We start from the raw sequence: 22,517 nt of genomic DNA, 5'->3' as shown, positions 1-22,517 counted from the left end.
GACATTTATTAAAGCTACAAAGTGGAGAGTTTCTGGATAGTTGTCCCAATGAATAACTAATTTATTTAGAGCATTATTTTCTCTCTCCTTCCCACCCCCAGCTCCGAGGAGATGGTAGAATCCACTGCCTTTTCTTAACTGCGGGAAATCTCGCGATGGAGGGAGGAAGAGGTGAGGCCGGCGGCTCGTGGCGGGCTCTTTGGGCCTCGGTGTGTGTGTGTAGCGTGGGGCTCGCGGCCGGTGTCCGCTGTGCAGCCGGTCCGTGTGGGGTGTCGGGAGGGGCGCCGCGGGTCGCTGCCCGGGCTCGAGGTCTGGCGTTCGGTGCCTCAGGGCTGCTGCCCACCGCGCCCCCGACCCTTAGGCGCCTGCCGCGGGTGCGTGTGCTGCTCTTGGGATCCAGCCATTTTCACTGATAAAAAATACATATTTTATTGGATGGTGGTAGCAATATAGCCATATTTTGGACTTACATAGCAGCTTCAAAAGCTCGGACACATTTTTGTGAAGTGGGAAGCCTTGCAGGTGTAGAAATTTGGGGCAGAAATGTGTGTGGTAGCGTCAGGGAACACACTGCTGCTGGTGTTGCCTTTCTTAAACACAAATAATGTCGTGACTTCTCAAAAAGTTTCGTCTCCGTGCACACGAGTAAAACGCGTATTTAACCTGGCCCGCGAGTACTCCCTCCCTCCTTCCTGCTTTTCTGTCACCCTGAACGCAGCAAATGCTTCCCCTGCCTCCTGTGCCTGGGTTCCCAGGAGTCCTGAGAATGCTCCTTTTCCAGTACAGGTGTTACCAGCAAAAGGAAAATAAGAATTACCTCGGTTCTTAGTCACCCGAAAAAAAATTTTTGATGAGAGACAGAAAGCATGATACAAGCAAGATTTTTATTAGTGAAGTAAAAAAAAAAAAAATAGTGAAAGATGGTACACTCCCAAGAATTGGGAGCAGGCCAATCCAAGAGAGGAAAAATGGCGAAGCTCCTTTGTTTTTCTTGTTTTTATATCCTGGCTTCATGATTGATTGATTGATTGGTTGATAGGCTGACAATTCAGGTTGCCTGCGCTCAGGCACGCCCATCCCCTTTTGGGCAGGTTCACTGGGTCAAGTTATACTGGGTCCTTCTCTTATGGGCAGCTGCAGCGTTTTGATTTTGGCTGGCTTCTTTTGCTGGCCCTCATTTAGAGAAAGTATAAGTTTCTGGACTCCCTTATCCTGAGCGCAGAATACTGTTATTTTCTTGGTGGTTCCTTTGCCCTTCCTCTCCTGCCGAGTGCTCGTTTCTATCTAAACTGCCTAACATCCCAGGGGTCCTTCTGAGAAAGCTCTTTTTCCAGTACAGGTATCCTCATGTTTTTTGAAAGTTCACTTTATACCACTTTGCTTTTATAAAAGACCTGCATTAGTACCTGTTTTCACAAACTGAGAGAAATCCAAAGAGGATTTTTAGGACAAAGAGAAGCTGTCCATCATCAGACACATGGATAAGCAAAATGTAGGCTATCTCCCTGATGGAATATTAGGCCATAAAAAAGAATAAAGTACTGATACATTGGACAGCATGGATGCGTCTTGAGAACATTATGCTGGGAGAGAGAAGCCAGTCACACGAAAACCACGTGCTAAGTGATTCCACCCATGAAAGTCTGCTCTGAACGGACAGAAAGTAGATTAGTGGTGCTTAGGGCTGGATGGTGAGGAGAAGGATGGGAGGGTGATAGCTAAAGCAGAAGGGGTTTCTTCTGGAAGTAATGAGAAAATTCTAAAGTTGACTGTGATGATGGTCTGTCTGAATATACTGAAGGCCTTTGAAGTGTATGTATTAGATGGGACATATGAATTAAGTCTCAATAAAGTTGCTAAAAATTATTGAGTCCCTCCTGCCTCCGTGATAGTCTTGAAAATAACAGTAGTGGCTAATAGTCATCACTTACTCTCTCAGGCCTGTGCTAAGGGCTTTGTATGCATTATTTGTTTAAATGTCCCGATAACCCTATGAAGATATTTCTAAATCTTTTAGGTGAGGAAATCGAGCCTTAGAAACAACTTACCTAGTGTTACACCACTGTATATATACAACTGTATGCATGTATTTACACATAACTATATTGCTACCTCTGTTTCACAAAAATGTATTGCTTTTTCTTTTTTTATCAGTTCTGAGTCTTCAGAGCTGTGAGACTGAAATCTTCCTGACCACTATATGGTACAGTTGAAATGCCTGCGGGGTGATTTTACTCAAGGCATGAAAGATGTACCTTAACCTTTAAAAACAACTGATCAGATGCATGACTACTTCTGTAGCCTGTATATTCCTCCGTACAATGCTGAGGTGTATAAATGAACATGTATCGAAAACTCTTTCTTCTTTGGGGGAGAGAGAGAAGTAATTTAGTTTATTTATTATTATTATTGTTTTTCTAATGGAGTTACTGGGGTTTGAACTGAGGACCTCGTGCATGCTAAGCACTGCACTCTACCACTGAGCTGTACCTACCCTCCTGAAAACTCTTGCTTTCTATCAAACACCATCACCTTCCTAAACGACTTTTGTTTTACTCCCATCACCAGCACCAGCAGTAGACTTTCACTGTTGTTTCTAAGTTGGTTTTCCACCATGACGCTAGTTTTTAAACTCACTTTAGAGGACCTTGGGCATCAGGAAGTACGAAGCCGCACTGAGCAGGAGATGCTGGGGTTGGTCAGCCGCCCTGGAGCAGTGACTCCCCACCGTGGGCCAGCTTCTGGTGTGCCCAGTGTTCACATTTGTGTCTCACCACAGTTGTAAAGGATTACCATGTTCCATGAGTGTGGTAGGCAGAAATAAGTCCATGCCCTGATCCTCGGAACCTGTGAGGACGTTACCTGAGCAACATTGCAGATGTGATTAAGGACTTTGAGATGGGGAAATTATGCTGGCTTGTCTGGGTGGCCAGTGTGCTCACAGGGACAGGATTCCTTTCCTGTAAAGGAAAGAGTTGGGTAGGGGTGTCAGAAGGTGTTATGATGGAAGCAGAGGTTGGAGGGATGTGGGGCCAAAGAATGCCTCTCAAAGTGGGAAAAGGCAATCAAACCCATCCTAGAGCTTCCAGAAGGAGCACAGCCTACACTTTCAGACCTCTGATCTCCCGAACTGTACGTTAATAAGTGTGTGTTGTTTTAACTCACTAAGTTTGGGGTAATTTCTTATGGCAGCAAAAGGAAACTAATACAGTGGGCCTTTTGAGTGGCTTACAAATGCTGAAACCCTGAACACCAATGTCTTCGCGTGATAAGAATCTCTTGTCCTCCCTCCTCTTACTCTCCTTTTTCCTACAGGTTGCTGTGGTTTTGGTGTTAGCCCCTCAGCTAGACCGTGAGCTAGTTCAGGGCGGGGTGGTCTTGTTCCTTGCGGGGTTCATGTGCTGGGCACCAAGTGCTCTGCCTGCTTCCCCTTGTTTCATCCTCACAACAACCCCACAGTCCCTACTTTGCAGAGGAGGAGCCAAGGTTTGGAGAGGTGAAGGGTCATACATGGTTATGAGGCATGGAGCCAGAGTCATCATTAATCAGTTTCAAAATTAATTTCAAATCAGTTTCAACCTAAAAAACTTGAGATCCTATTAGGAATATATTCCAAATAAATAAAACTCAAGGGGAGGGTCTCTAAGGTACCACTCATACCCTCTGTAATCAGTTGTTTGGAGTTTGCTCGCTTTATTCTGTATGTGTGGTAGGTAGCATTGAAATGATTATTTTATTTTTTTGTTCTTTGTTGATTTGCTTTAAAAATCTCCTTATTACTGTGATTATTTAAGATTTTTAGTAAAACCTGAATTTTGTCTCCTCTTTTACTTCAGAAATTGAATATATACAACTAGGGTATTGATGCCTGACCAATTTTGGTCTAGAATACTTTCATCCTGTTTGAAATAGGGTAATAACTAGACATTTTCATGCTTATTTGTTTGTGGGGCTCTGTTGGGAACCATAAAAATACGTGGTTCACATTTGTGTTAATGGATACTGCTTCATAAAATACCAAATAGATTTGAACAGGTTTTTTAAGGATGACTCCTAGAGAAAAAAAATCGTTGGAAAGAGAAGATTTTAGTCTTCCATCAGTATTGGGTAATTTTCTATAAAACACTTTAATTTAGTTGATGAAATTTAGAACTTATTTTGGGATTCTACATTTGTAATTTAGCTTGTACTGAGCTAAACCATGCTTCTTTAAAAAGCATGAGTTTATTTGTCAATAAGAATTGTAGGAAAAAACACTACTTTGGGTTTCAGCTTTGGGGCTATATGTCTTTTCTGCTTACTATCAATCCAGGGACACCCCCAGAAGCATTGAAAGAAGAAAGGCAGTCGGGATATGCTCTACCTGCAAGTCTTGAAGCCAACAGCCTGAAGAAAAGAAATTGGGGCTTCTTACTCACTGGCATCGTTGGTGGGACGCTGGTGGCCGTGTATGCTGTGGCCACACCGTTTATCACCCCAGCCCTCCGGCGCGTTTGTTTGCCTTTTGTACCTGCGACTTCAAAGCAGATTGAAAACGTCATGAAAGCGCTGCGGTGCAGAAGAGGGTCCCTGGTGGACGTCGGCAGCGGTGACGGGCGCATTGTGAGTTATGCTGAGACTGTTTTTTTAAAGGAAGAGATTTTCCATGGTTTATTAATTTTATTCCAGATGGTGTAGTGTTTTGTTTTGCAACATTCTTATAGTTTGTAATAGCTTCCATAACCTCATTCATCTGTTGAGGAAACCAGGTTGTATTTCTTTTGGTGACTTTTCGTTCCACGACTATTTTTAGTCATATCTTGTCAACAAGGTAGAGGAAGCCAGAATAGAAAGTCATCCAAAATATATTGAGGTCTTAGTCAATTTAAGCTTAAGCCCAAAAAAGTTCCAAAGATGCAATGCTGGGAATTTCTTTCTTCACATGCTCACACCACGGTGACCATGTTACTGGCAGCCTGGTGGCATCAGGTATAAATGGACTTCTAGGCTCTAAATTTTTTCTAAATTCTTTAAATTTCCCCAGGCCCTAATTGAAATATCTATTGGAATATGTTGGAATATATATGTGCATGTTAGAATATATATATATATATATATATACATATATATTTTATACACATTTATGCTGAGATGTTTTAAGGTTTACGTTTTTTAGGTTTTAAGGCTTAAAATTTCTGCTTCACATTTCTTATGAGGCTTGTGCAAAGACTTGCTAAATCTGACAGTTTAATAAAGTAGTCAGTTTGTTTGGCTGAACTATCGAGCCCTCCAGCAGGACTTTGGAATTTATTTTTTCTCAGATTTAATTTTTCTTAAAGGAGAAAGTGCTGTGTGGATCTACCAGGTAGAAAGGAACAGTAATTGGTAATTATGAGACTGTTCATTAAAAAACTTGGGCCAATAAAGGTGGCATATCCAGAGGAAACAACATATTAAGTCATAGTTTGACTGTTTTACATGTTTTGTACCATAAATATTAGCTTCTGAATTTACCTATATTTATATAAGTATGTCATGTATATATAAAGTATTGTAATTTCTGTGGGGTAATCTAGAGTGAAGATAGGGAAGGGCCAATGCATTAACCCCCACTTATCCAAAGGTCAGACTTTTGGTGGCCTCAGCTCACTTTGACCCCAGCTGGGAGCCTATAAACAAAGACTCACAGCCTCTGACTGGCCACCAGGGTCCCAGAGCAGGTTCCTCGCTGGGCAGGTGGCACCACCCTTAGACCTCCACCTGGAAGATGAGCGGAAAGTGAGGACAGCAGTAGTGAAGGCTTGTGTTCTGGAAACATTTCGTGTGAGACCAGCAGGGCACAGCACCTTTCACCAGCCCGCTGCAGATGTGGACCATGCAGTCTTCTGGTGGTGACCCGGGATAATCAGGAAGAGATTAAAAAGCGACTTGTTTTGCTCTTAAGAAACCAGGAGATGTGTATGTTAACAAGGAGGATGTTTTAAAATCCAGATGTGGATGCTTTACATCTCTGGATGGTAGCTTTATGATTTCTAAGAAAATGGTTCCCTTCTCAAAGGGACGACACTACAGTTAATCGGGAAGTTGCGTAGATGGGACAGTTCCTTCAGGGGTGCTCGCTTGAAGAGTAGGGGCAGGACAGGCGAGCAGAGATCCTGGAGCAGCCCACCATCCCTGTCACCTTGGGAGGTGAGATGACAGTTCGGTAATTGACTTTATTCTGACTCGTTCCATCGTACCTGTACCTGTTGTCAGGTTGGAGTGAGCGGTCTTTAAATACTGAGAAATACGTAATTAATGGCAGGTTATTCACCCACTGGTTGTTTTTTTATTATAATTACAACTGGTTCACAAAACGTCTTCCCAGGCACACTCGCTTCCTCTGAGGCTGTGTGTCCCAGTGGAGAGAGAACGCAGGTTTTCCGAAGCTTTTTGTTGGAGCTTCTGGAGGGTTGACCCATCCAGACTTAATTATGCAGTTGTCCAAAGCAAACCTGATCGTCTGTTCTGATGCTCAAGGTGAAATCTTTGACAAAAATGAGAAAACTGAGCTTAAATGGACTGGCATTATCTTGTCCACAAAGCCAGGTGACTTGAGAGCTCCACCTTTAAATGATGTTTTGAACAAACACCTTTTGATTAGATATTTTCTGTTTATAGACCACAAATAGGGAGTTTTCATATCACTTGACCATGTGAGTTGGTGTTTTTCTGATTTTGAGTACGGCCTCTCCCCACAGGTGATAGCAGCTGCAAAGGAGGGGTTCACCGCTGTTGGTTATGAATTAAACCCGTGGCTGGTCTGGTACTCCAGGTACCGCGCGTGGCGAGAAGGCGTGCAGGGCTCCGCCAGGTTTTACATCTCAGACCTGTGGAAGGTATGTGAGGCAGAGAGTGGGCCTAGAAAACTCCAACCCCCAAGCCTTTGTAATTCATAATTAGCATGACTGAAAACTGAATAACATATGAAAAGAAAAAAGAATTAAATACAAGTGTATATTTCAGCACAGTGAAATGAGAACAGCTTTTAAATGGATAGATTTTACAAATCAACTCTACGTTGGAAACTTAAGGTTTGTAACTTTTGGCCATGTGAATTCTAAGGATTTATTTGCTCAATTAAAAAAGTTCTCATTTCTATTTATTACACAGTGATAAGACTTTTATCTCATTTGGAAGTCTTATACATTGTCATATAGGTATTAACTTGCTAATGTCATTCCTGGTGAATAGTAGACTTTTGTGTGTACGTGTAAATGTGCGTGTGAGTGTGTGAATGTGTGTATGTATGTATGAATGTGTGTGAGTGAATGTGTATGTGTGTGTGTGTGTGTGTGTGTATGTATCTAGAGCGAGACAGAGATGAGTGCAGGAGGAAAGAAACCGTCCACCAACCAGGCTGTCGTGGTTCCTTCGCATCCTCATAAAGTGTGAGATGTTTCCAAGTTTATTTGTTCTCTAAAAAATGTCCTGTAATTTTGCTTTAGGAATGCTCCATAAAATGCTTTTTCTTAAATAAGAATTTCCCGTTGTAATATTGTCATCAGTAGCTTATAAAAATTCACTTGAGTTTGCTTGCATTGTTTTTTATTCCATATATACATAAACGATCTCTCTCTAGAGTAAATAAGACTTTTATTGGGCAATAAGAATTTTGACTGGCAAAGCACTTTCCCCCCCAGTTTTCCAACTAAAGACCATTTTATTGCAATTTTTACTTAGTATTTTAGAGGAGAGGAGGGGGACTAGAATTTTAAGGATGGCTCAACATAAAAAACAGGTGGTTCCGAAATCCCTTGAGCTCTCGCTGAGCTGGTGGTGTGTGCAGCAGCGTAGGAAGTGTGGACCCGCAGTGCGCATGGCCCGCGGCCGGCTGGCCTCACTACCCGCTGCCGCTGGATCAGTCGCTGCCTTTCTTATAGATGCTCCCCGGGGCGGGTCCTGCATGGAGTGGCTGTGAGGATGAGATGGGATAACTTGTGAGGAAACTTCTGGAAAACTGTGACAGACTGAACTCACACAGATGAAGGTGTGAACATGGTGTTCTTTTCCTTGGGAAATCTTAAAAAGGGCCACTCTTTGTGAAAACCCGCCATTTGATGAAAGGGAAAATTGCCCCTCATTTTGAAATAAAAGTCAAGCTCATGTTTGGCTTTCAAAAATTAATCCATGCATGGTTTTCTCCCTCCCCTTTAGGTTACTTTTTCTGAATACTCAAACGTCGTGATTTTTGGGGTACCGCAGATGGTGAGTAGGCACCTCCCGTCCGCTGCTTGTTTGGGTTTGGTTGTGAGGGCACCTCCAGCCCTGACAGGCCGCCACTCTCTTGCCTGCCACCTATGTGCACAATGACAGCCTCCCGGAGATTCTGAGGGAACGTTGGACTTCAGATTATTGGTTTAACAAAATACCTCAGGGCCTTAAAAGTTTAATTGTAAAAGATTCAGTCACATTGTAGGACTTTTGCTTCACATGAAAGTCTCAATTGGCTACCTAAACCCTAAAAATTCCAGTCTAAAAACTGCCTTATGAGCTCCTGGTGTCTCGGGTGTTTGGAGACTTTCCCGCACAGTAGCTCGCATCCTGCCGGAATCACTTGGGAAGGTTAATGGGATGTTCCCTTTGAAGTGGTCATTCCTCGGATTTTGCAGTGAGATGATTTTCAGGGTGGACGAGCGCTGACTAGTTTCAGTTGACCTCAGTTGACTGATTTGTGTTGAACTTTGATTCCGTATCTTCAAAAGTGAAAATGCCGCAGCGTTGTACTTAAAATGGTCCTAAATTCAGCCTTTGGAAAGATGACTGGAATGGGATGCTTTCGTTGTAATTGCTGGTTTACAGATCATGGAAGGAAATCCCTCTTCACTTTTCAAAGTCTGTAATTGTAACCATAATAATCTTGGTAAAATTGGATGTTTGCTGAAATGCCACTATATAACTGATATGGTTTTTTTATTTTAAAAAAAAGAGAAATTTACTTTTTTATTGTTATGTTTTGTTATTCGTACTTGTCTAAGATGTCTCAGTACTTGAGAAATATATTCTTACTATTAGGACTTTCAGTGCAATGCCATTTTCTTTCTTTTTTTTAAAGTCTATTTAGGAATGCTTTTGTTAGATATTCTTGAATGTTACAGGATTCTGTACATTCATAATTCTCAGTAAGCCTAAAATTAAGATGAAACCTGGGTGTCTACACTTTTGTTATAGAAATTAAGAGAGATAGAAAGCCATCATCTCTGGTCATTAAAAAAAACCAATTTGGAATCATAGAATTGCTGTGGAGTTTGATGATTATTTACTACTTATTATGAAGTCTGGGCATTCTTTTGTAATAATTAGCATTTTAGGGCAAGTAACTTTAATTAGAAACCCATGCTTTATAAAAATAGAAAGTTGATATTTATTCCGTACTGTCTGGAGGGTGGGTGTCTGTGCGAGGCCGCAGCAGCTCTGCCCCAGCAGGGGGCAGCAGTGGTCTTTGCTGAGACCCAGGTCCTTGTGCTTCTAACCAGTCTGAAGTATAGTCAGTTCTTGGAACTGTTCACTCTAGGGAAATAAGTGTCCTGTGATTTTGATGAATGCTTTTGTGATCATTGTCCATTCCTCTGCACACAGAGGCATCTAAATAAGGAACTTGCAGCATTTCGCTGTTTCCAGCAAGAAGGGAAGCAGCTGAAATACACAGAGCACCTGCCTTCTCTGAATAAGAGGGGTTCAGCCAACTTGGAGTTTTCCAGGCTGGTGGATGGATCGGGGCGGGGATGGCCCAGATGGCTTCTGTTGGTCTGGAAGAGGCCAGATTTCATGGATGGGGAGCCTGCCTTCCCCCTCGTCAAGCTTCGCCTGCGTGGAGGCAGGGAGGAGAGAGAAGGTGCTGTTTGGGGGGTGAGGAGTCGAGTCTGCCCTCGGCGGGTTGCACGAGTCCTGGGAAGTCCTTTAGCCTGTCTGGGTGCAGTCCTGTGGTCTCCTGTTATGACTCCTGGCCCTTCTCCGAGCACTGGCCAGTATTCCGGCAGCGGCGGGGTGGCAGGAACCATTTCCCACAGCAGCTGGAGCACACACAGGCCGTGGGGGAGCCCAGGGGCACTCAGGGAGCTTCAGAGGTAGAGACCCTGGTGATGTCAGTCCTCTCTCTGCTTCTGGTACTGGACTCCTGACTCCTAACAGCTCTGTGCAGTGGTAGCTCGGAACTAGATCTGCCCTAACATTTCAGACAGGTCTGTGTCCAGTGGGGTAGGAATCAGGAGTCCCGCTTGGACCTGGTTGGTCCAGGGCGAGGATGGCAAATGTCCACGTTGAACACGAGCTTGTGCACCAAGAATGTCTTTTCAGGATGTGGGACAGATGAGTTGTGTCCTCGTTTAGGACCCCTCTGTGACCTCTTGCTGCTATAATGCAGGGAGGTTACTCCCAGCCATTGTCACAGCCCTGAGCGGCCCTGCTTCGCTCAGCTGTCTGCGCACCAGCTCTGTCCTCTCCGCCCCTGGACTGCACCGCGTGGGGCCGTGTCCTTCCCTGCGACCTCTGTCCCCCAGCTCTCGGCCTGGTTAGTGAAATCTTGACCACTCACAGGTCAGATGTCTCTTCCTCTGAGAAGCTGTCCCTGATTGCCCTGTGAGACAAGCCCCAACACCCCGAGCCCGTCCCCTTCTCTGGGGATGAGTGACTGCACTTTTCCTTGTGTGATGGCTTTGGTGGCGTCTGCCGTGTACACTGCACTGTGAGCTCAAGAATGAGGGCAGGCCCGTCGTCTCTGCAGCCAGGCCTGCAGCTCGACATGCCCAGCACAGAGTGATGGCCCAGGAAGTATTTGTTAGTGAATGAGCTAATGCGGTATAAGCGTACCCATTAAGTGCACTGTTCCCAGTGGGGAACTAAGTTTCATAACTTCAGAGAATGACTGATTTCATTTTCGTTACAAATTCTGTTATGAATTAATGAACAAAAATATTACCGTCGTGTGCTGATAAAGAAACATGACTCATAACCAAATCACTTATCCTTCCTTCATTCATTCAACAAGTGTTTTTTCAGGGCCCACTAAGTGCCAGACGCTGTTCTAATCAGTTGGAATACATTAGTGAATAAAAGAGAAAAAACCCCTGCCCTGAGGTACTTAATGCTAGTGGGGAGAGCAGACATTAAATGAGATATCTGTGTAAATTACGTCATACAGTGAAAGGGGCTGAGTGCTGTGGGGCCAACTAAAGCCAGAGTGGGATGGGGCAGACACAGTGTCCCTGAGAAGGAGACATGTGGAGGTGAGGGAGGGAGCTGTGTTGGGCAGAGTGGTCCAGGCAGGGGGAACAGCCACTGCAAAGGCAGAGGTGCTGAGGGTTTCCAGAGCAGCAAGGAGGTGGGCATGGTGGGAGCGGGTTGAGGAGGGGAGTGGAGGAGAGCTGAGATCAGAGAGGAAATAGGGCTGGGCGGGAAGGACACTGTGTCCCTGTGAGGTGGGAGCCCTTGCACTTGGGGCAGAGGAGTGGGGGACCCAGCTGTACGGGGAAGGCTTCCAGGCTGCTGTGTTGAGAGGAGATGGGTGGAGTAGGGTGGAAGGGTCGGGGAGGGAGAGGGGGTAGAAGCTGGGATGGAGCTCTTGCAGGCATACAGGCCATCGGTGTGGGAGGTTTGCCTCAGGCTGGAGAAGCTGGTGAGAAGTCATCAAATTCTGGAGGCATCATGAAGAGGGAACCAACACGGTGAGCCGCAGATCCAGTGTCAGCAGGAGAGGAAGAGGAGCCCAGGGCACCCCAGAGTGTTTGGCTTGAGCTGCTGGAAGTTGGGAGCTGCCGCTGCTGAGCTGGGGAAGCTGCAGGCAGAGCCGCCTGGGGGAAGATGAGGAATTCCACTGGCATGTGAATTCTGAGGCTTGTGGACGTGTCAGGTTGGAGGTGGTGGACTGAGGGAGTCTGGGGCTCAGGAGGGAGGGCGGGCGGGCGCAGGTGGAGTTTTTGGGCATCAGTGCCCAGGTTGAAGTCGAGGAGTGGCTGAGGTCACCTGGGGAGGGAGCGGAGCCTGGCAAGGCCTGAGCCCTGGCCTCCAGCAAATGAGGGGCCCCCAGCAGAGAACTCTGAGAGGAGGAGCTGGGGAGAAGGAAAGTGGGGTTTGGGTGGGGGTTACCCCACGAGCTGAGTGAAGCCAGTGTCTGGGGGAGGGGGTGATCCAGTGGCCCCAAGCTGCTGATGGGCATGGCTAGTCTGTCTTATGCCTTTGAACTGGTTTCAACTTCTATTTAAAAGCTTTGAAGACGTAATTAGAATGTGATGAGTTCAGTCACTTTGAAACATATAATTGTATGAATAATTTTGAATTTCATTAGGCAGACATGACACATCACTGCTTCTCTTTGTGTATGACATCAAGACCCAGGCTTGTTGCATATTTATGTGTAGTCAGTTAATTTCTTATGATTGAAATAGCGTCTTTCATTTGTAGGTTTATCTTGACTTAGCATATGACAGTCATTTGGAAATAAAAGATCTGAAAAAGAGAAAAGAGTGGTAATATGAATAAGTTTACAGTTACCCTTCTTATGAGCCAAATTACTGTAAGGAACCTGTGATATTTTGGGAAAACATATACTGTTTCATTCTTCGCTTATTTAATTTTTCCCTCAAGGAGCAAAACTTTACCTTTTTTAAAAATAGTAATCTTTTACCAGCTGTTAAAAGAAAGGAATATTCCATCCTTAATGGAATTTATTCTTTGTCATCTTGGTATTGATTGCAATGAAGAAGCAGAATTTTGGCTCATTCCAGCCAAAGGTCATGTAGAGGAGTTTTTCCAAACCACTTTTCAAAGATGCACGTGAGGAGTAAAATCTTCACGAAAGCACTATTGGTTTGTTCACCTTGATTTAACTGGTTACTTTTAAAGGGGGAAGTTTTGCTCAGATCTTGGTTTCTAAATATCATTTCTCACTCAGAGGAACCAGGAATGTTTGAGAAATGACTTATCTGGGGCCGAGGAAGGGAAGATTCAAAAGCCTGGAACGACTTGTTGAGCCCACATTTAAGGAAGTGCTCAGAATGTTTGATGGGGCACATACACAGGAGAGAGAAGCCAGCCTGTGGAGGCTCCCAGGGGCCAAACCGGGCAATTAGAGTGTGAGAAGAAAGATGGACAATCATGGATTATAATCCATTGAATGAAATAAGTCTCCAGGAGTTCACACTTCCAATGGTAGAGACGGGAAAGTGCTTCCTTGAAGCTGAATGCTGACCACCAGTCTAGAAGGAATGATGGAAGTAGCGAATTGCCACATTGCAATGCTTATTGTAAAAATCGAGTCCGGCAGAGCGACCAAGAATGCTACTTCTAGTGGGGAGACGATTTGCTGAGTAACAGGATTGTTTACATCTTCTCAAGCTCTCTCCCCACAATTACTTATTCATTATAAAGGAGAAATGTAACCACATTGTGGAGCGACCAGATCCCCTTTAACCAAGTGGTACATCCCCCTCAAAGCAGAAAACCCCATGGGGCTCAGGACTGTGGAGCCCTGCGAAGTCCCCAGCCCACTGCTGGGGGTTACCGGAGACACACAAGCTGAGTCCTCGTGACAAGACATCAGCGAGACCCCGGGTAAAGCAGCTGGCCTGTGTTCTTAAAGGATGTTCTTGTCATGAGAGACAAAGAAGGATCGAAGAACTGTTCCAGATTGAAGGAGACAGAGGAAACATTATAGCTAAATGCAGTGTGGGATTCTGATCTTGGGGACAATGGAAAGAACATTACTGGGACATTTGACAGAAGTGGGATGCTGCTGGAATTTTTATTGTTGGAATACAGTATTAAATTTCCTGAATTTGATTCGGTTGATATGGTTGTGCTGGGGCTCTTAGAAAACACTGAAGTACTAAGGAGTAAAAGGGGCATGTTGTATGCAGTCTATTCTTAGATGGTTTAGAAAAAATGTTCTTAGAGGAGGAGAGCGAGTTAGATAAAGCAAGTATGACAAACTTAAAAAAATTTGTGAATGTGGGTAAAGGAATATGGGAATTATTTGCTCTATTCTTGCAACTTTTCTGTAAATTTGAAACTATTTCAAAACAAAGGAAGGAAGTAGAAAAATATTTTTAGGAGGTAAAGGTAGTAATATGTTTTTAGGACTGGAAGATAAAATTTTAAGTGGCTGTTAATTTGCCGATGTAATTACAGTATCAATACTTTTAGCGAAAAGTAAAACTCTTCACAGATTGGTAATAAAATTATGCAAAAGTGGTAAATAAGAGGATTTTACTTTTTATGTCATGTTGACTGTTATATTAATTATCAGTATATCCTGGATATGCTTTTAAAAAGCTATGAAACATTTTATGTTTCAAGGTGGTAGAAGTGTATGTTTTTCATGGTCTAATTGTACCGTATTTAATTGACTCTAGATGCTAGTGATTTAAGATGTACCATTGTAATTGGGAAAGAAACATTGCCAATTATAGCTCTAAGGCCATGTCAATTGTAAGATGTATCCCGATTTCAGGGATATTAAGAAGGTGGACAAATCTGTGTTGGGGAGTTGAGGCGGGGGAGACTGAAGTGTTTAGGTTGGTAAGTAAGGCAAAACTGTGTCTCATTTTAATGACTGCCACATCATGACTTTAGTCAGAAAACTGGAAATGCGATACACCCCTGCTGAGAATGGCGCACTTTATAATTGATACCAGAAGGTATTCTTATAACTGTGGTTCACGTGACTTCTGTGTCTTAACGGATTGTGTGATGGTGTGTTTGTGCCCTGGGGTGGTCTTTTTACAGTCAGTGGCTCTGCAGGTATTCTCAGGGCCCCCTTGCCTCCGACTGCCCGCTCACCGAGGTGCTGCTGTCGCTCCCCGCAGATGCCGCAGCTGGAGAGGAAGCTCGAGCTGGAACTCCAGGACCACGCTAGAGTCATCGCCTGCCGGTTCCCCTTCCCGCACTGGAGCCCGGCCCAGGTCACCGGGGAGGGGGGTGACACCGTGTGGGCCTACGACGCCAGCTCTTTCCGGGCCGTGGAGAGAGGCCCTGAGGGTCGGTGTGCTTCAGTCGGTCACTCACGTAGAGACTTTATCGAGGATGGTTTCTGAAGCGTTGGGGTCTTTGATTTTATAGAGACTTAAGGCTGTGTCTTCAGCAAAGCATGTGTTTTTCCTTGCTGTGGAATGAGAAATTCTGATTGCTTTCCTTAACTTTTGGAGACAATAAACAGAAGTAAAAAACAGCAGGGAGATTTAAAGCCCCACTGTGTTGCGTTCTGACAGACGTGCGTACGTGTTGGGAGCCCGCGGGTGTGTGGAGGTACCAGTGAGCGGCGGTCATGTCCATGGGTGGGAGGGACGTCAGCCGCCCTTCACATTGTGAAGAATCCGATTTGATGCCAAGATGAGAAGAGACAAATTTAAAGAGGGAATGCTTTTGTGCATGTTTGCAGCTTCCTGAAACTTTATTCATGCTTAAGATTTCTCTTTCTTTTCTGGACTTCATGGCAAAATTAATTTTCTAAAGGAGTTAGAGACACATTTATAACATTTATTAGGAATAATTTGTTCTGAGGCTAGTGGATTATTTTGTTTTATTTTATTTGTTGTTTTGCTTTTTGGGAGGTGGGGAAGGAGGAAGTAATTTGGTTTATTTGTTTATTTTTAATGGCGTTACTGGGGATTGAATCCAGGACCTCGTGCATGCTAAGCATGGACTTTTACCACTGAGCTCTCCCCTCTCCCCTGATGACTGTATTTTATTGAATCTAAGACATATAGTGTATGTAAATGTGTGGGAATAAACAGACACATTTTAACATTTCTGACACTGCGAGTTGCCTTCCAGCTGATGGTGTTTTATGACTGGAATTGGCAGTGCCGTGCCTCATGACGTCCTAGCACATCAGCTGCCGTTGGTGGACCTCAGATCTGATGAACTGTGGTATTCAGAGAAGATGCATGGTGCAGTGGAGTAGTTGGTATTGATTTGACAGTAAAACAGTCATGAGCTTTGGAGTAAGCCAGACCTGGGTTCACATCCCTGCAGGAGGCTTTGGGCCAGTGGCTGACCCTCTCGAAGCCTTAGTTTCCTGAGCCTCCCTGTCACTGGGGTAATGAGACACTAAACAGGGGGCTGGGGACTGATTTGTAAAACTCACAGCACGAAGTTTTTGGTCTGTAAGCTGTGTTTATTATTTCAGGCACTTAAGAGAAGCTTGTTCGTAGAAGTTAAAGATTATTTCTGCTAGTCACTTCTTTATTTTATGAAAGCAGCCATTTATTTAATATTTCTCACTTATGAGAAGAGACTTGACTGATTCGGATAAAGACAAGTTAAGGAAAACCTTTAAATGTCAATAGACAAGCTCCATATATCTGAAAAATTAATATTGAGTGGTGGCTCGAATAATCCCTGCATGTCACAGAAGAGAATTAAACTCCCTATCATACGCCTGGAACCGAAATACCAAACCGTCGGAGCAGAGATGTGATGAAGGGAGGTGGTTTGCGTCTTTAACTGCACTGATAAAAGTGTGATCAATTTGCTAATCTTCATTTAAATGAGAAGCAACTGGGGACTCATTCATTCATTCAGCAATACTTACTGAGTGTCTGCTGTGTAACAAGCTTTCCTGATTCAGTGTGAATGATGTGCAAGGCCCCTAATCTTATGGGATTTATATTCTAGAAGAGCGACAAACAGGCGACTGAACGTCACTGTGTGTGAAGTTCTCTGGGAGAGATAAACAGAGTGATAGTAGAGAGAGAAACTGTGTGTTTGGGGTGAGGGGATGGCATGCTGTGACATCAGTCAGGTTTCTGGCTGTCACCACTGATCCCCTTCCCCAAAGTCCCTGATTTCCTTATGAAGAATGAGTTCTCTCCCACTGTGTGGATTCTTGGTGCCTGCCCTTTGCTGCCTCCTTCCACCCCAGCCAGCCCTGGAATGTGGCTGAGCACGCCTGCAGAGGGACCCTTCATATGTAGCTCCCTGCCCAGAGGCGGGGTGGGCAGCGGCCGAGTTTTGTGGAACCTTGGAGGTATTCCCTAATTTCCTAGATGTATTCCTGCCAGATTTGCAGAGACATCAGGCTGTCTGCAGAGTCACATGCGACTTGCTGTGTTGGGGGGATGATGCTTGGTCCTGCAACCTCAGGAAAGAACAGCCCGTTTCATAGAAGTTCTGTGATTCATACAGCCTGCAGGTTCTTTAGTTACATTTTAAAACCGTGCCTGTAAGTGAAATGTACAGTGTGAGTTTTCCTGTAGAGGTTATTGTGGCTTCTCTGACTGACTGGTTTGAATTTTCATCAGTTACTAGGTTAAGGGACATTGATCAAATGTGCACACAGCACACAGCAGGGAATGAGAGCTACTATGATTATGTCAAAAACAGGATTCAAGAACGTCTATACAGATTGAAATCAGGGGCAGCTTCTAACTTGATATAACTTAAAGTTGAAAAAAACAAGAATAGAAATACAGCTTAGGGGTATTGTAGCCTCATAGGTGCCGTTGTGAACAGACCTGGAAGTTCCATAGACACTCAGGTCAGTGACTTGAGCACGTTTCCACCTGAAAACGTCCTTCTCTGAAAGCGTGGCCCCAGGACTGCAATCCTTGCGTTCCCCAGATGTGCCAGGTGGGCACCTCGTCAGACCCTCGGCCAGCTGTGGCGTGGACTCCTTGAAACGCTTAGCTCCACCGAGTGCATGTGAAACCAAGTTTAGACGATGTTGGAAATGAGACTTTTCCACATACGCTGGTCAGCATTGCTGGGAGATACGTGCACCGTGACAGGTTATGGGCAGAACAGGAAGCACGCAGGGTTCCTGATACTTACCCCACACAGCTGGCACCACCCCACTGCCGAAGTGCTCTCCCTGAAGACCAGGGTATGAAGGACCTGCTGTCAAGAAGCAAATGTTCTCAAGCCCAGGTCTTCCGAGCTTGTGCGTAGCATGTATTTCCTGGCTTAGCCCTGGCTGAATGCATTCTAGGAAAGACCTCAAAGTCATTGCAGAGCACACTGCAGGAGTCTACTTAGTCTCGACAGACTGACAGACAGACAGACAGACAAGAAGCACATCCCTTGGTTGTGTCTTGCTACTTACTGGTGCCATAGTGTGGTCAGCAGTTTGTTAAGATGTTGGAGTCCCCTGGGCCACAGTGGAGCGCTCCTGACCTGGCCTAGGCAGCAAAATGTGCAGGCCTCTGATCTGGGCAGCAGGGGCACCAGTGGGCCAGCCAAGGAGGTGCGCAGACTCATCTCAGTCCTGCCCAGCAGCCATCCCCCCTCTTCCTGGTGACACAGCCATAGGTCTTCAAGGTGTCAGGTGTCGATGTGTTCAGGCATAGTGGGCCCTGCCAGTTGTCTGATCCCATCCCCTGGGCATCAGGGTGGGCTGTGAGCAGGTAATCCAGGTCCCATCAGTGAGGTTGGAGGGGATGTGTGCTGGGAACTTCGGAAAAGGTTTTGTTGCAGTAATACTTGAAGTTTTAGCAGCCGTTTTGCAACCAGCAGGGGAAAAATGAAGATGAAACCCAAGATGCTGAGATTGGAGGAGCAGAAAGAAGGAAAGACGCTGGGTTTTTGATGATACACTAAGTTGCTGAACTGACCCAGAGCCTCTGACATCAAGACATAATAAACTTATGTTGTTTTTAAGCTACTTTTATGTGGGTGTTGTATTACTTGCACTTTCAACAGCCTGATGGAGATGGGAGGATGGAGGCTGCACTGGGGTAGGATGCCCAGCAGAGTGGAATGGCAGACCCGTGAGCCCACTCTCCACATCTGGAGGGCGCTAGAGGAGGGAGCACTTTCTAGCAAGGTTGGGCTCCCAGGGGTAGGGGGCCCCCCTCCCAGAGTAGCTCCCGGAGTGATGTTTGGGAATTGTACCAAGGCATGAGGGCTGTGAACTTGGACCTGGCCTTCACGGCTGACATCTCAGGAGAGCATCCTGTTCCTGGGGATGTGGGTAGGGGTGAGTAACAGCAGAGCCTCAGCTGTATCTCTGCACCAAGGGAGTCCTATAGAGGGAGAGATGGTTTCTCAGGATTAGAGAGGAATTAGGAAAAGGAAGGGAGGAGATCATCTCCGACTGCCCTCCTTGGCAGGTAGGGTTATCAAGTAGAGGACTGTGTTATGGGCAAAATTCCCATGTTGAAATCCTAACCCCCAGTGTGATGGTATCAGGAGGTGGGGCCTTGGCTTTAGGGCATGAGGGTGGGGCCCTCATCAGTGAGATTAGCGCCCTGATGAAAGAGATTCCAGCGAGCTCCCTTGCCCCTTCCACCACGTGAGGACATGTGAGGAGAGGGCCATCTATGAACCAGGAAGCCCTTACCAGACACTAGAGCTGCTAGCGCCTTGATCTTGGACTCCCCAGCCTTCAGAATTGTGAGAAATAAGTACTTGGTGTATGAGCCCCCCAGGCCATGGTGTTCTGCTCCGCTGACCGAGACAAGCTAGTAACTTAGGAGGGCTGCACCCTGCACTACCCAGACCTATCCGGGCTCTCGCCAGCACTTCCTTAGCCCTGGTGAGGAGAGGAAGTTAAAGGGGAGCCAAGCTCCTAGAGGATTCTCCCATGTGCTGGCTGGCAAGTGCAGGGAACCATCCCACTGACCTGATGGTTGGGGCTGAAGAGGCTCCAGAAGTTCCCCTGGGCCTTTGGAGGGTGTGGTTGGCACCAACCTCCCGTAGGGAGGGGTCTCCTCGCCAGGTACCCCCCACCCTTTGCTCACAAAGAGGACACTTTTGGCATGACTTGTCCCTAAACTAACATGGGTGATGTAGAAACCTAGAACTGGAGAAAGGAACAGAAGAAACCGCATTGATAAGCAGAATGAATTCTAGATGGCAAAAGCTCTTGAAAGCATACCCTGAGAGTCACAGTTCAAGAGGTAGTGATGTTTACCCTGGATGAGAGAACGTTTGGAGGAAACAAAACAGAACTTTCAAATGTTGAAGGGTTGCCGAGCAGCAGCAGAAAGGAAAGTGATGACATGGCTGTGTGCCAGGGCTTCTGTGCGCTGGGGTCGTGTTCTCATTCTCAGGGGCGTGGCACCTGGCTTCGCTTATTTTTCTTTTTTAACAACGGGAGTCATCATGAACTTGCTCAGTTAATGGCATAAACTGACACTGGAGCACGAGGTTTTTACTACACTCAGTTGCTTCCCTGCAGTTCAGCCTGTTCTGTGGCTCTGGGGCGTGAGCGCGGGTCACGGGGTGGCTGTTAGAGAGACGTGGAGTTGACACTCAGGATGAAGGACAGTCCTAATAAAGTCGTTTAAAGTCAGAGTGTGTTGCCTCTGGACACGGTGAGTCCCTTGTCACTGGAGACATTGGACCGAAGCTGGACGGCCACTTGGTGGGGCTGTTGCAGAAGGGATCCTTCCACAAGCAGTCTGGGTCCTAAAAGGACCTAAAATGACGATGAGTTTTCCAATCCCAGCAGGGCTGCTGCCTCCTCTCGGCTGATCCCCGGCTGATCCCCGTGGGTCTGTGAGGCATCAGAACAGCCTTCAGCAGTGAGGGCGTGTCACACAGCGAGCTCTGCATCCCCAAACACGGGAGGCTGTGATTCGCGGAACAAAGTAGCTAAGGAGAATTGGGGAGCTGATGAAATCAGAAAAGCAGTATGAGGACTTCAGCTGAGAAATGTGAATCATCGGAGAGGGAGGATGGAGTCTGTGAAACCCCAGAGGGCTCAGCTGCAGGGAGCACAGCTGTGTTCACCAGGTACTGATTAAACCAGGGGACCTTGAAGCGTCTGGTGGAAATAGGTCCCTAGTGATGCCTCCTCCCCTTCTGACACCACCTCACTCATCACTTTGTCAAGGGAGCAGCCTTATGAGGACCAGAAGCCCCCTGATCCTTCTCCGGTTTGTTGGATCACGGATGGGCATCTGAAGCAACTGGCAAATAGACCTGAGCTGAGCTATGTGATTCTATGTTGAGAATTTTAATTGGGGAACAGAAGGATTGGGGACAGTTAAGTGGGAGTTCAGGTCAGGAAGCTGAGGCCAGAGAAACTTGGAGGGCTGTGAGAGACCAGAGAGTGACAGGTTTCTCTCTGGGTCAAGGGCTCAGTGCTGGGAGCAGGCCACGGTACTAGAGGGTAAGACCCTGCCAGGCGCCTGCCCCCACCCACTGGGTGGCTAGAGCAGAGCTGTCACTGTCCCTGGAACATCTTAGCTGCCTCCTCATCGGATTCTGTTGAGAATCCCGTTTCTTGAAGATCTCCACTTAGGAACTAGGTTATTTTGTGATGAATGAAAAGACTTGTTATGGCAGGTATTAAATACGAGGACCTCATTTTTCCCAAAGATGGCACAGGCCATATACTTAAATATAAAAACGAATATTGATATAAAGACATCTCCATCTAAATAACACAGTACAATTGTTTAGCTAATGTTGATAATATTTTGTTAATAGACTTTCAGTCTTTTTTCTAACATCAAATTACATTAGTAAACTTTTGTGTCTAAAATGAATAAGTGGGGGGAGGGTATAGCTCAAGTGGCAGAGTGCATGCTTAGCATACACGAGGTCCCAGGTTCAGTCCCCAGTACCTCCTCCAAAAGATAAATAAGTAAACCTAATTACCTCCCCCCCAAATTTTTTTAAATTAAAAAAAATAAAAATAAATCAGTAAATAACACAAAGTTTCTCACTCAGATAGAAAACTTCAGTCATCTGGAATCCTCTTAGGCAGAACTGCCCCCATTCGGAGTGAAGTGTTCCTGTAATAACAACGCATTATGGTTATATTGGAATTGGCACACTTGTGACCCAGTGGACGGATGCAAATTGAACATGAACAAAAAAGCACATAAATTTTATAGATGAGGGGAATTAGATGTCTTGCTTTTCTGAATTTAATATTGTGTGAACGTTATCCGAGAAGGATTGATAAAACAGTAGCTCGTCAATCCCTAGGTTTATTTCAAGGATACAGAGGAGGAATCAAGTTAGTTTTCTTCTCTGGGTATCATAGGATGAAAAATTGGGCAGCCGAATGTTTTTTTCTAAGAACGAATCCAGATGTCAGAATAATTTCACAAAATTCCATCTATAGCCCAAACCTGGTGGAGACGTTCGCGTGGTGAGGTCTTACAGGGTTTGCTCTAAATATAGCTTTCTGGTGTTGTTTGTGGGGAACGTAACAGCTGAAGAAGGGACAGTGTGTCACAAGACATTAGGCTGAATGCCGGTACTCAATAGCTAGTAGTCAGCACGGTTGTAAGGCAAGTGAAGCTGCTACTGACTCAGTGATCTTCCCTTTCCGCTGCTCCTGCACCTGCCTTGTTCGAGTTCTCACCCTTTACCGTTTGATCTCAAAGCCCTTTTATTCACTCTTCTTGTTCATTCATCTCTGCTCATCTTTAAGTATAATATTTTTAAAGGCATTTGCATCTTATTAAGGAGTGTGTTAATATGAATTTGAATGGACTGAAAGAGATGAATTTGTACTGGAGAAGTGTCAGATTCCTTGTCTCCACCTGCCCTCACCCCAGTCCAAACTGCCCAGCTGGTGTGTCCACGCCAGCTCAGGAAGGCAAACT

The 22,517-nt window shown here is 45.5% G+C and overlaps 1 protein-coding gene and 1 long non-coding RNA gene across 2 annotated transcripts in view; both read left to right on the top strand.

The window, feature by feature from the left end:
• Window positions 1-89: 89 nt before the first annotated feature.
• Window positions 90-15,766, top strand: ATPSCKMT (ATP synthase c subunit lysine N-methyltransferase). Its single transcript, XM_010981968.3, has 5 exons — window positions 90-171; window positions 4,313-4,602; window positions 6,720-6,857; window positions 8,176-8,226; window positions 14,820-15,766. The coding sequence occupies exons 1-5, from the start codon at window positions 156-158 to the stop codon at window positions 15,045-15,047; spliced, it is 723 nt and encodes a 240-aa protein (XP_010980270.1). The 5' UTR covers window positions 90-155; the 3' UTR covers window positions 15,048-15,766.
• A 4,648-nt stretch (window positions 15,767-20,414) lies between these two features.
• The window catches only part of LOC116150050 (uncharacterized), a 217,357-nt gene continuing 215,254 nt past the window's right edge, over window positions 20,415-22,517 (top strand). Inside the window, exon 1 of the long non-coding RNA XR_004133733.2 lies at window positions 20,415-20,688. This is a non-coding gene — a long non-coding RNA (uncharacterized LOC116150050). The remainder of the gene's footprint in view (window positions 20,689-22,517) is intronic.

The sequence above is a fragment of the Camelus dromedarius genome, chromosome 3 (genome assembly GCF_036321535.1).
Source record: "Camelus dromedarius isolate mCamDro1 chromosome 3, mCamDro1.pat, whole genome shotgun sequence".
NCBI classification, from domain to species: domain Eukaryota; kingdom Metazoa; phylum Chordata; class Mammalia; order Artiodactyla; family Camelidae; genus Camelus; species Camelus dromedarius.
This window is presented reverse-complemented; position numbering and strand designations above follow the sequence as displayed.

What these genes read in the sequence shown, in the direction of transcription:
- ATPSCKMT (XM_010981968.3), top strand. An exon ending in GCAGCGGTGACGGGCGCATT is followed by an intron (nt 4,603 to 6,719) that starts GTGAGTTATGCT and finishes CTCTCCCCACAG; the next exon opens with GTGATAGCAGCTGCAAAGGA. An exon ending in TTTTTGGGGTACCGCAGATG is followed by an intron (nt 8,227 to 14,819) that starts GTGAGTAGGCAC and finishes CGCTCCCCGCAG; the next exon opens with ATGCCGCAGCTGGAGAGGAA.